Source organism: Vanellus vanellus (assembly GCF_965231255.1).
Source record: "Vanellus vanellus genome assembly, chromosome: 5".
In the NCBI taxonomy this organism is placed as follows: domain Eukaryota; kingdom Metazoa; phylum Chordata; class Aves; order Charadriiformes; family Charadriidae; genus Vanellus; species Vanellus vanellus.
This window is the reverse complement of record NC_138910.1, coordinates 26,317,757-26,330,853: the sequence shown is the minus strand read 5'-3', so window position 1 is coordinate 26,330,853 and position 13,097 is coordinate 26,317,757. Positions and strand designations below refer to the sequence as shown.

The 13,097-nt window shown below is 37.1% G+C and overlaps 1 protein-coding gene across 1 annotated transcript in view; it reads right to left on the bottom strand.

Annotated features, from left to right (window-relative positions):
- Positions 1–2,994: 2,994 nt before the first annotated feature.
- Positions 2,995–13,097, bottom strand: part of AGPS (alkylglycerone phosphate synthase) — a gene marked incomplete at its 5' end in the record, with an annotated part of 57,546 nt that continues 47,443 nt past the window's right edge. Inside the window, 2 exons of the mRNA XM_082484498.1 lie at positions 2,995–3,459; positions 12,631–12,688. Coding sequence (XP_082340624.1) covers positions 3,338–3,459; positions 12,631–12,688 — 180 coding nt within the window. The 3' untranslated portion in view covers positions 2,995–3,337. The remainder of the gene's footprint in view (positions 3,460–12,630; positions 12,689–13,097) is intronic.

Genomic DNA, 13,097 nt, shown 5'->3' with positions numbered 1-13,097 from the left:
TAGTAGAATACATTTGTTTAGTTTCAGCACAAAACCACATAATTGTTTAGGCCCATTTTCTTTTTATTAATAATATAAGGTTCTATAATCTCTTAACATTACAACTGAAGTTTTACAGTTAATCTCACACTAAAATGACAAACACTGTTTGGCTTTATTTGCAGAAAGTTAAATTACAACCTTGATAAACATACATTTCCAAGATTGAGAAGCAATTTGTGTTTTCCGGATTTCAGTGCTAATGTATCCCTGCCTTTGAAATTGGTTTCAGTTAATTACCATTGCTACAAAGAACTATTTGGCCTGGCCTCTGTTCACAACTGTAAGGCAAAGATGACATCTTTAACTCAACCAATATATACTGTAAGCCAAGTCAAGAGGAGACACGTTTGACTAAGATTTAGACTCTGGATCAATTTTTAACAGATTTTCTTTTATAAAACTTATAAAAGTCTCTCTAATGTAAATAAATTTTGCAGTCAAGCCCTACTCGCTCTGCACCATTCCTACTTCAAAGAGTGCAGAAACTGTAATTGGAAGTCATGACAAGCTTAATTAAAACTGCTTGTAACTTACACATGGCCAAAATAGTCAAGCAAATGAAAAAGTAATGTGTTACACCAAGGTACACTTCTGGTGTGCATGGATCAAACTCCACCTCTGAACAGGCTGCAGCTATGGGAAGTGACATCTTTAGAAAGGAAGTAGAGAACACAGGAGTAAGAAGTGGTGGCAGTCTTTAGTATTAGAGAAGGGAAGATTTCTTTTAAACGGGAAACTATCTGTGTGTATCTAGGTCTCCTGAACTTGCATTACACTTTTCTCTGTTTTCATTAGGAATTTAAATGTGAAGTTAAAGACAATCAGTAATACATTTCAACTGCACTTTCACTAAGCTCTGACCTGTTCATAAGGCAGGAAAATATTTACGAAGACAGCAATAGGGTGGCCATTAGAAAAAAAAAAAAAAAAATCCATTACATTTGTAGTTAATCTTTTCCTCAGAGCTATCCAGTGACATTGCTTTGGGACCCTTACAGCCTGTTATTTCACCTTCCCATAGGACAATTGACATGCAGTAAAAATCTTTACTGCATTTTAAATCACTTCAGAAGCCAGTGGCTATTTAAAGGTTAGAAATGGAGGGTATAAGGAGTTTTTGCCTCTGGAATTTCAATACAAAGGAAAGGGATGGGGAAACCTCAGTCAGAAAATTAAGAATTGGGAAGGATGTTGTAGAGCTGTGTAGTACTTTAAGTCAAAATCTTAAGAGACCACTATTACTGAGCTATGACTACTTGTTTTAGTTCTGCTTGTGCAGTCATTCTGCAAAGAGACTTTACGTATTTTCCTTCAAAATTGATTCTTCATAGTGAGACATATACTGTCTCTGAGGCACATAAACACCCTTCATATTCACCAACTCCTAGAAAGGTCTCTATACAAGTTATCAGCGAGATGCCACTGTGGCCATGTAGTCACCACCATGCAGCATGCAAGCTGAGGAAGTCCCCTGCATAAACATGTACAGATTCACTTTGCTGAGAAAGTGCTGCGTACTTAACCACAATGCAAGGAGTAACTTTCCTAAAACAGACTATGCCTATCATTTTGGTTGCTGCTGAAATACAAACTCCAGGGGCCAAAAACAAAAATACAAGAGAATAGATTTTTATGTTGAAATGCTGTGAAACAAAGACCATTTGAAATAAATCTAGCTGCACTGCAAATATCACATTAACATTCTGGTTTATGACCTGCAGATCATAAGTTTTCCTTAAGTACCTTGACAGCATGCATTTTAAAGTGATGTTTTGAGTCTTCATGTTTTTTTGATCATTTTTATAGAATTGCAATTAATCTTTATAAAGACGAGTTGAAAGTTGTCTGATATGCAGTATTTTTCAAGCATCTTATACTTTTTTTGGTATATGGCCAAAACTGAGAGCTAATTAGACAGTATTCTAAAACAGTTTAAAAACAAAAATGCAATTTTATCTTTTTCTCCTTAAGGGCACTACCAATACAAAAGGTGTCCAAACTGACACTACAGAGCTGTGAAGCAGTTGGCTAGAGAGACACTGTACTCAAAGGATAGTCTGTATTTTTTCTATCCTATGCAATCATATACATTAATTATCAAAAAGTTGGATAATTTACTTTAAGAAAAAAACCCACCTTAAAAATGGATCATGAGTATTGAGAAATACTTTTAGTTTGTTTTACTGATTAAGATTCAAGTTTCAATGTAAAAATGCTTACTCTCACACGATACTGATCAAGAAAATATTTCATTTTCTTAAAGTTAAATGGACAATTAAAATTGTGGCTACTAGTGAAGTAAATAAATGATTCATAAAGGCCATAGGAAACTGTACAAAACCAAAATGGGAAATCTCACTTTCAGGATGACAGTATGTTGTCCACTTAAGTGTTTTATTAAACTGTTGAGACTGTTTCAAAAGACAGTGCTGGGCAGTTTCATTTGAATAGCCAAAACTTTTTTTTTTTTACTGAAAAAGATATTTTGCATCTCTGCAAAACAAACTAAACAGGAGCATAAACCATACACACTAGGACTGAAGTACAGATGAAGGCAAAGTTTTGTTACAAACCTGTTTTCAGCATACAGTGAGAAATGTCCATTGTACAAAACTTAGTGACTGACCTACAGTTAATTTAAGATTATCCCAGCAATGCAAATACAACTCAGAACAGCTCAATTGTGTGAGATTTTCCAATAGTACTACAGTGGGAGACTACCGAGTTTTTAAAAGTAGTTTGACTTGCATTGTCTCTTGATCAAAGCCTAAAATTTGTACTTTAAGTATTCACTGGTTACAAGTCTGTTACATACTTAATCCTTCAGCACAGTAAAGTACTCCTTGGTGTTCTCTCATCTGTCTCATAGCAGCTTTCCTTTAGCAAGAGGCTGGGTAGAGCAGCTGCTTCTGTAGAAAACACTTGTCAGTCTTTGTTCTCCTTGCAGGGGATGCTTTGGTAAGAAACATCTGGCAGTATCCAGCATTGATAATACCGTCAGCTGTGTTGCCTAACCACACTTGGAAAACCAAATTTGCATTTCCTGGTCAGTAATACACTTTGTGCCCAGTGGGTTAAGAGTTTAAGAGCTTTGTAAGTAAAAATCCATAAACATTAACAGTGATGTTTAAACTTTATTGGGGGGAGGGTGAAGGGGGTGGCAAAAATCAATGTGAGTTACGAGTTTTTAAAGTTTAGTCTATGTTATATTTGATTACTGGGATATCAATACAATGAAAGTGGAGGAATTTCAACAGTAATTTTGAAGTTTTAGTACATCATTTTGTGCAGGGATTTATAAAAGATTTTTGTTTCCAAAAATGTTATTGGGGTCCACATATTCTTTAACTGATCTCAGCATTCCCAGGCCAACATCAGAGATGCTCTCCTTCATCCAGCGCTTCCGCAATTTGCCTACTGGAAAAACAAAAACAAAGGGTTTCAATATATGGCAGGATTCTAGGAGCCAATCAATCTTGTGACCATGAATGAATAAACACTGTGTGATAAATGCTTTTATTCAAAAATGAGAAATGTTTTGCTTTATTTGATTTATTGAGCCCACCAGACTATCAAGCTCATTAAGCTCAGCATACTCCCAGAGGAAGACTGTGTTCCACACTGTCTACTTTCTTTAGAAACTATGAAATTTAGATGAAGCTTAGACTGAAATCACATGTTCTATTAAAACAGGGAATTGGTAGTAAGTTCTAAAAAGGCACCAAACTCATTTTAAGTAGGAAACTGAAGAGGAGATTACTAAAAAGCAGAACCCCACACCTCTTGATTGCTTTAAAGTAAAAACATAATTCAAACTTAGAATAGTATTAGTTTAAATAGTGAAGAGTTGTTTTCTAAGGAGGTTTAAAGCCTAGTTTTATATAAACAAAATACTTATTTAAAAGCTTTTACACGTGGTGGTAATTGGTCCTACCATTACATAAGAGCTTAGTTTCCCATGTAAAAATAGATATTCACAACACATACCAAATACAAAGCAAAGCTGAAACACCAGCCATTTAAGAACTCATTTCACCAGTCTCACAATAGTCCTGTTAAATGGCCAAGTGTTCACATACTAATTAACCAAGTCATCAACTCTGATTTAACAGACTATTCAAAATAAAGGATATTTTTTCATTAAACACACTATAGCATTTAACTTGTCAGCCTGAAACACAATCCATTTGTCAGTATGATGTGATATAGTAAATGTTTGAGAGACAGATGCTTTAAGAGTATCTGAAGCTAAATTCAAGCCATCTTTTGTGCCCTGTTCTCAAGGTAACCATCAAACTGTCATCAGAATAATAAATTACACAGACACCTCTGGAGAACAGAGTATATTTGTTTATACCTTAAGGAATATGAGCTAGTCACAATGCCAACTGAAAAAGCAAATAATGTGAGAAAATGAAATTTGCAGTTTGCTAGAAAACAACTACTAGTAGTGTACATGTCCAGAGCAAAGATCATAACTGAAGGACAAAAGAATTTGTCATGTGGTAGGAACTCTGGTTGTATTTCACAGAGGAAAAAAAAAAAAATAAAAAAAATCACCATCTGTAAGTACAGCATCACTACAACTTGACTGAGCAAGTTGATGTAGTTGAGTTCTATCTGGGGATACTTTAATACTACTATTACTATGTAAAAAGAATCATTGATGTGGCTTGACCATGACCTCAAGTCACTCACACTGGCTCTTACACAGGCAGCTGAAGAACAGTCATTACCATTCTCAACTGTTATCTGTAATATAGTTTCAATGAATGTGTCCTGTGGTTATGGATGTAATTGTCCTGAAAAGACTGCAAACAACTGCTCCAACAAGATGGAGCACATTAGAATCACAGCAGGATGCCCAACAGCTAGCATGCCTGCCTCTTTTACACCTCCAGTAATAATGCAATTCCACAAGGAACTGAACTACTGTCTGAGCAGCACCAAACAGTCGTTGCATATTTAATGAAGTCGCTCACCAAGTGCTGGAAAACAGAAGGTGCTTGGAGTGCATCATTAGTTCTGTCAAAGTGATAATTTACACATCTATCTTGTCAAATTTTCTATGGTTTATACTTTTGCAATAATAAATCTAACATACATTTGATTAGTGAACTGGAAAGAAAAAAGAGCTGTACTACAGTTACCAGCAGTCCTTCACAAACATGTTCAATGAAAAGATTTTAACCCCTTAATAACAGTAGGTTGAGCCCCTGTTCGTGTCAATAAGATATACATGGATTTTTGAAGCAATCTTGCTCTTAGAATTTTAAGCTGGTCCATCTGATTAAGTGGAAAATAGACCAAGTGAAGGAAAATGGTCTGTGCAGATAAGAGCACCACTTAGAAAAGCAATGTTTATACTTGTTTCACTTCAGGTGAGTGCTGCCCTATAAGCATTCTGTTTCTCCTCTATCAGACAATCCAATTAGCTTCAAGGATGAGAAGGGAAAAGGAGGAAGAAATAGTCATAATAGTAAAAGATGTTACCATGAATGTAAAAATAATTCATAGTGCCAAAGTTGCTTAACTCCCCTCTAAGACTAGGCAAAGAACAGCTTTGGGCTCAAGTAAGCCTTAACTTCCCAACAATAAGAGGTCTCAGTTAAGCCTGATCTTACCACCAACTAGAGAAAACCACCTTTCCATTTCTAGCTTACAAAAAATAGACATTTGGGTTTAAGCCTAGATGATGACATTTATCTAGAACTGACATGAGAGTGCACAGAACCAGATTTGATCCAAGCATCTACCATGTATGGGCTTTCAGCCCGGTACACTTTTCTCCATTAAAGCCGAGATCAAATTCATTTGATTTTATATGCTACATCATTAACTGTAAGATTCTCAAATCAGCATAACATTGTGCAATCAATTTTTAGTAGCTTAACAACTCACTATTTGTCAACTCAGCTGTATACACTGCTACACACACACACTCCTTGTTGCCCCAACTGGAAATGAATACAGTCCTTCCTTCTTGCGTCTTATTCCTCTGAAGACAGCTAATCTTGCATCTTAATTATCCAAGATGAAGTGCAACAGAGTTAATTCTCAAGTTTTACAAGTGGCAAGTGCCCTTCTCCTGAGGTGTGCCAAGCAGCCCAATGCCTTAAAACGTTCACTGCTAGGAAGTGAGAAGTCTTCAACCTGAAGCCCAGCCTATTACATGGAGTACAGACACCCCAGCACAACAGTCTACTTCACACAAAGTACTTCAGACCAGAAAGCCAAGAAGCTTGTTCAGTAGCAACTCTCAAAAACAAATACCAATTTTATTTTTGTACTATTTTCAAGTTTTATCATTCTAGTCCACATATGAAAGGAAAACATGTGAGCTGGATAAGCAACTTTTTCGCAGTTCTGATACATGCTGGTCCAGCCCTTAGCTGGTTTAATTAGAAGAGTTGTTCATGCTTCCAATGACCTTTTAGTTTGTTAGGGAATAAAATATGCTTTGGTGAAATGCAATCATACTCTATGCTGCTCCTGTCAAACCCACCCTTAAAAAAAAAAAAAACAAACAACAAAAAAAACCAAAAAACAACCAACCAAACATGCACTGACATAACATTTCCTGCCAAAAGTGAAAACATTTTCCCATGCACATGATTTTTGGAAGAGAAGTGCATTAGATGGACAGCATATATGGGCTGGCCACAAAGATGATAAAATGGGAGTACAGCTTTCCTGGCTCACGAAGGCTACACTTGCTCATCTTTGAAAATGCATCTGGATGGCTGCAAAAAGTCTGGCTGCTAAGGATGGAGCTAGCAAACAACAGGCAGCAATCTATTTTTTCACTTTTGGAATATGAAGTACTTGGGCACACATGAACAGTCTTGTTAGGGAAGTTTAAGTGTATCTGATGGATCCAAGGAGTAACACTACACCCATGCAGAACAGATTCATAGCAGTGTGTGGTTCCAGTGGAAATAGGCTCTAGTGGCACTGCATATGGCCCTAGACTTCCTCTGCTCCAGCCCTTTGAACCTGCAAGAGGCAGTTACTGCAGAACAATAGCTCTGCAAAAGGAAGAGCAGTAACAAGTCATAAGAAGGATGGTGCTTTTCCAGTTGTTGCATGCTCTTCCTGAAGCTGGTTGTCTCTATGGAAAACATCTTTCTGCTCTTATAAATTGCATAACAGGTTATTACTCTTCCAGAGAGAACTCTGCAATACTGAGAAAGGTCGGTGCATTAATCTAATACCGTGGTAGTGCTGGAGTACATTGGACCAGTGTACCTGAAGTCTACTACATAATTAACACTTACCATTACCATACCAAGTGAAAATGTGCCAAATGTTATCTAAGCAACTTACATACTTTCAAGTTGTGTTGATGAACCAGAAAGTCCTTTGCATTTATTTGGTGAAAAAGGCACTGAAGATTACTATTCTATTAAGACTTTCAACAGACCAAGGAGGAAGATACAACTAGATTATTATATTATTTCACATAAGTTTACTCCGTGTCTGACAAATGTCACAGTTTAAGCTCATTCTAATCAGTAGAGCAACCTCTAGTTTTAGGATGAAAGTATGATCAGTCTCCAGTGCTTAAAGTTCAGATACTTTTCTGTGTAGAGGAGAAAAAAAAAAACAAAAAACAACAAACATGTTCAACTCCCCCCATAAGGGAATTTTATAATTCCAGATGTTGTTTGTGTGAGTTAATTACTGCACTGTATAGCTTAAGCCACAGCCTCTTAATGATGCCAAAGAATTACAATGAATTGCAATATCAAACATACACATGAATGCAAGTAAGGTATAGGCGTTCTGGGGGTTTGTTGGTTTTGGGGGGTTTTTATTTGGTTTTGGGATACTTTTTAAAGTTTTTTTTTAAATAAACTACCAAGAAATTGATACTATACCTAAACCTGTGGAGCCTGGGCTACGTTAACCTTTATTCTAGTCAATATGTCCAGAATATGGAAAAAAAATTAGTTTTATTATGTTAAGTGGCTAATGGGGGTATTTTCCTCAAACCCACAAGCTGATAATTGTTTCCTTAAGTAACCAGTTTTAGTTAGAACATTCTGTGCAAGGAAGTTTTTTTTTTTTTGACACTGTTCCTTAGTTTTACATGGGTGCTTAGCTTGATAACACAGAAGGGATCAGGCACAAATCCAGCCAGCTCCCTTGTGATGCTGTACCCCAAAGGAGTTTAGGTGTATTTATACAGCAGTCATACCTATTGATACTTCCTTAGCACATATTTTATGTATACAAAAAAAGCATGTATTTTATGAAACAGGAATTCAAGAATGCATGGTATGACATCATATGGATGGTTTTAAGGCTTGTCCTAAATATTTAGAAGAATTATTTATACAAACTTAAACTTGTATTGACAAGAAATTGTCATTCCTAATGATGATTTTTAAATGTTAAGTTTCTAGAAGCTAACCATGGCTCTAGCAACCCTCGCTTACATGACTCTCAAATCTAAAGCCACTGGCCATAAAAGCAGAAGGATCAAAGCTGTGTTCAAAGATGTGCACTATCCCTTTCTAAGCGTAGGACACAGTTGAGCACTGTTTGAGCCCCATGTTGGGCACCAATTAATATGTCATGGTTTAGGCCAAATCAGCTACTGGGGACCTGGGGGACCCCAGACGGGACTGACAGATGCTCCTCTCTACCCCTCTTCAAAGAGAGAGGCAGAGTAGGGGAAAAAGATGTATGAGTTTAGAAGAAACTAAACTACTTTAATGAAATATTAATAATAAAATAAAAAGAAATCACAAAATATATACAAAACCTTATCAAGCTTCCAAGATGACAATCAGGACACTGGCTGGCACTGGGGCAGTCCCAGGCGGGACAGTGACAGATGGGAGCTGGATTCCGGATCTGCATTCAGGATTGGGATCACGGGCAGACAAACAGAGTCCTCCTCAGACATTGGCCATTGAAGGAAGAGAGCTGACCCTTTGATCCCTCAGCTTTCATACTGAGCATGAGGCAGATGGGATGGAATACCCTGTTGGTCAGTTTTGGGTCACCTGTCCTGTCCGCTCCTCCCTGCAGGTGGGACCCCACTATGCTTTTCCACTTCTGACCCTCCAACGGGGCAAATAACAGAGTTGGTTGGCCTTGGGGGATATAGCAATAAGTATAAGCAGGAGCTTCTCTGCATACCATGCCTGGGCATCAGCTATGAACAATTGATCTTATCACTCAGAGAGTGAACACTGTCTGCACAATATGCAGTTAATTTCGGTAGTTAGAAGAGGCCCAGCTAAGAAGCAAAGTTAGTGAACAAAATTGGTTCTGTTTTACCTCAAGCCAGGACATCTGCCTCTCTTGAACTATTACTTTAATTTTTCCTTGCAAAGCTGCAGCCAAAAGAATGAAAATTGTGCCTAAGCTACATTTTTGCCTGTTGCCTCTTTCCTGTAGTGTTTGGAATGGTGTCAAAGCTACAGACACTATTGTACCAGATTTAGGTGCACTCTCCTCATGTTGCATTAGGCAACATGGACATTAGGCAAGGTGGAAACCATAATCAAGACTGTAGAGTATCTCATGTAGGAAATGAAGACAAGGAATGCTACAACTAGGATATCTAATTCCTGAACACCTTTCAAAAACTTTTACTACGTCACAAATTATATCATAGCATTAGTTAAAAGGGACAAAGAAGGCAAAATAAACCACTTAAGTCACACATTAAAAACTGCTTACAAACCACTAAGAAGCTTTTCAGCAGTTCGTTCACAACAAATTTAGCAAGCAGACCTACCACATTCAGACAAGACTGCTAGGATCATAAAAATAGTCTGATAACCTCCTTTACATGAATCCGTTTCTGATGCACTGGAGAATGGCTGAATTCCCCCTGTGTAAGTGCCTATCTGATCAGCTATGCATTTCAGGTGTACGTTTATAGCAACACATACAACTCATTCTTCCTAAATGTAAATTCTGTTCATAACGTAATCCAGAAACATTATCATTAAGAGTTAAATACTAACATTAAAGTAGGAAAACCATTCCTGACACCAATTAGATTTAAATATTTGAAAATCAAGAGTGAGACTTGAAGAAGCAAAAGCCAGTTTGATTAAAATGATTAAGTCATTTAAGTAGTATCACAGAAGTTATATCCAGATTTATAAAACCTAAAAATCCAGATATTCTACCCCAAAATACAAGTAACAGTTAAAGGATAAATTCATTACACAGATGTATATATCTAGCTTTGCTACAGCTTCTTGTGTCCATGAGATGCTTGCTGTACAAGGGTGCTATTGATACACTTCTGCAACTTGCTTGTTGGAATGTTGTTCTTACATATTGCAAAGTGTGATCTTTAATATAATCCATTAACAAATAGATGTTATGCTTCTTACAAGTCTCAAAAGTCATCATGGGGATCTTCTCACAGTATCGCTACCTTTAGTGAGTCTTGCCTGAAAGTTACAGTATTTTTCACTAGCCTGGAGGGGAGGAGAGAAGAGATACTGAGACTAAAATAGAATCCAAAAGTAAAGTCCTTTTGAAGTTACTCTTCATAAAATTAAAAGTATGATTTCAGTTCTCACTGTAGATTGTAGCAGTGTGTCTACCTGCAGTTAGTACTTACCCAGATGTAAAATAATGTAGAGCTTTACACATCTCAAACTGTCATATGACCACTTCCTCTCTCAAGGAGCGTATGAAGATTGACTTAAGCAGGCTTTGTATTTCCTATAGCCTCAAGTCCCAGACTACATCTGTTTTCTTTGATACACAAAACCGGAGTTAAAATAGCTCCATTTATCACAGTGTGATTGTAGGCAGACAAACCAGCCTGTCTGTTTCCAGATAGTGAAAACAACTGTTATTAATCACAATTACAAGACAAATACTAAAAGAAATTGCACCAGTATTTTCTTTTGCCCCACACAATAGACCAGTCTTCACAGTGCTAAGAGTGACAAGGCCTGGAGGTCAATAAATAAAACTGATACTATTAGGCTAGTTCTCAGCAGCACATCTACTAAGCACTGGAAAAAATGGATCTTTAATATCATACACAATGGACTGCCAGACAAAAGCACTCAAAGCAGAAAGTATTTATCGGTATAAGAGACAGTCATGCATAGAACAGGAACATACAAAAAACTTGGTTTCTGTTAGATTTATCTGTGTAGTCAGAAGAGTTCAAGTGTGCAAGGGTTTGAATATGCTACATAAGAATTTTCTTCCTTGTTCAACATATGCTGCAAGCAAGGTTTCATATGGTGAGGGCAAATACATCCAAACACATGACAAGCTCCAGCTGCATGCAAGTTAATACACGAAATGCTAGTCACAGTAAAATACAGCTGCCACAGCAGGGGAGAGCACAATAGTACATCAAGGGGGCAATTCCACATCCCATGTGCGAGAATTGACTGGTTCACTATACCACCATATTAAAGATTTAATCACCAGACAATAAGACCATTATAAAACAAAAAATACTGAAACTGTTTTCACTCATGTTATCACCTACACATCTTTCACTATCCTGATATTGCTAAAGCAGAGTTCACTTCAGTTTCTATCACAGAGGTAGACAGATGCCTGAAGACAGCCCTAGCTAAAAGTTTCAAGTCCAGGAAGTCACCAACATGTTTTAAAGCACAGTTTATGCCCTTCTGTTTTCCCCACACAGAGTTTTCTTAGAACTACAAAATTTTAACCTGGTTTTAAGCCATTAGACTTCTTCCTCTTTGCTCTTATTTCTGTGGTCAGACAATTCCCCAAGAAAGTAGACAGAAGAAATGCATTACTTTAACCAATTTAAAGAAGCTAGCTACACAAATCAAACTGACTTCACAACAAGTCTTCCTGACATCTGAGTTTATGGCATTATATAGGACACACGCAATCAAATTCAGCTATCTGAATATTTGGGAAAAGCACACATAAAGCATCAGATATACTAAGTATCACTTGTACATGACACTGGTTCTTAAAGCACAAAATAGCTTGCAAAGAAGTTAGTAACTCAGGACAAGTAATTCCTAAACTCCAAGAAAGCAACCTGAGTAATCAGAGGTTAGCAGACAGCAAGCCAGCAATAACATCAATTATGCAGCAAATGGTAGATTGTACCATATCCCAGTTTAAAGTCACTAGCTGATTACACAGATACTTTCACTAAGCGCTCTGGAATTAGGGCTAGCAACATTCACCTAGCCCCAAGGGACACCAAACCGTTAAAACTGCAGAACTCTCATTTGAGGTCTTTGTAATCAAATATACCTCTAACACAGGGTTCAGTAGAAGTTGTTCAAGACAAAATTGATCAACTACATTTTCCAAGTTCTCAGACAGCTCGTAGACTTCCTATGAGAGGTTTCAATCTGGCCATACCACATCGTGTGACTTGACATCAAATAAACCAGGTCTAGGGACACTTCCCATGAAAGTCTGACAAACAGGTGAGACGTTTCTAGAAAGAATGCCAGGAGATTCCAAGCCCCTCCACCACTAATTTTAGTTAATGCCTGTGAAATATTTTTCAAAGTTCTATTACAAACTATTCTATGTATTCATGAATATTTAGCAGTATCAAAGAGATTAATATTAGACTGAGAACATTACCTCCATGGTGATGTGACAGACTTCCTCCATTGGCAAGTATTTCTTCTCTAGCAGCCCTCTAAATTGGAAAGATGAGATATTTATTCAATAGCATATGCACAAGATGTATGTTTTTAGTGAAATAACTTGCTATCATACTCATTTACACATGTCTACAAGAAGTTTCAGAAGTAATTAGGGTACACAATAGGGGTAAACATTTTCATTCAAGCCTGTAGATAAATGTAAGCAGGGGTAATGTAAGCACATTATCAAAACCAAGACATTTAAAATGGCATCTGTTACAACAGATCTATTATTCTAGAATGGACTATTTTGGATTACTTCTACCTTGCCAGAACTAAGGTATTCTAGTGGCTAGGATGCTCATCTGGAAGATGGTTTAGTGCCTACTGAAAAGGAAATCACAATAAAGTAGTTTGAAAACAGGCTCCCCAGAGTGATTCAAGATCCTTATTCAGACCAGA